Source organism: Morone saxatilis, unplaced genomic scaffold (genome assembly GCF_004916995.1).
Source record: "Morone saxatilis isolate NCDOM2014 unplaced genomic scaffold, NCSU_SB_2.0 Contig18, whole genome shotgun sequence".
Classification (NCBI taxonomy): domain Eukaryota; kingdom Metazoa; phylum Chordata; class Actinopteri; family Moronidae; genus Morone; species Morone saxatilis.
In genome coordinates, this window is record NW_023339740.1 from 12666111 (window position 1) to 12666575 (window position 465).

Genomic DNA, 465 nt, shown 5'->3' on the forward strand with positions numbered 1-465 from the left:
CCACTATTGATTGTGAACACAACAGACCCCGCTTGCTAATGAGACCTCAGAAAATAAAGATCCCTGACACAAAAGGAGCTGGGTTTTTTTCTGAAATCTTTTAATTAATTCCCATTTTTCTCTGTCTCCTTTCAGCCCCGAAGACCTGCAGCCCAAAGCAGTTTGTATGTAAAGATGGGGTGACGTGCATCTCTAAGGGCTGGCGCTGTGATCGGGAGAAAGACTGTCCAGACGGCTCCGACGAGGAGCCTGATGTTTGTAAGTCTTTCAAAAATACTGGTTCCAATATATTGTATCTGTACACTGTGGGTTGCCTTCTTTTGTCCCCTGATTGTTATGATCCTGCTGCATCTGAGTTTCACAGCAGAGTGAACTTTGGCTGACATTTAAACATCCAGGGTAGATAATTGGTGCCTACAGTAGAGAGGAAATGCTTTTCAGCTTATGCATATATATATATATATA

At 42.6% G+C, this 465-nt stretch overlaps 1 protein-coding gene across 1 annotated transcript in view; it reads left to right on the forward strand.

Annotated features, from left to right (window-relative positions):
* The window catches only part of LOC118328620 (low-density lipoprotein receptor-related protein 1-like), a gene marked incomplete in the record, with an annotated part of 88024 nt that overhangs the window by 14244 nt on the left and 73315 nt on the right, over window positions 1-465 (forward strand). The window contains 1 exon segment of the mRNA XM_035662445.1: window positions 136-258. Within this exon segment, the coding sequence (XP_035518338.1) occupies window positions 136-258 (123 nt within the window).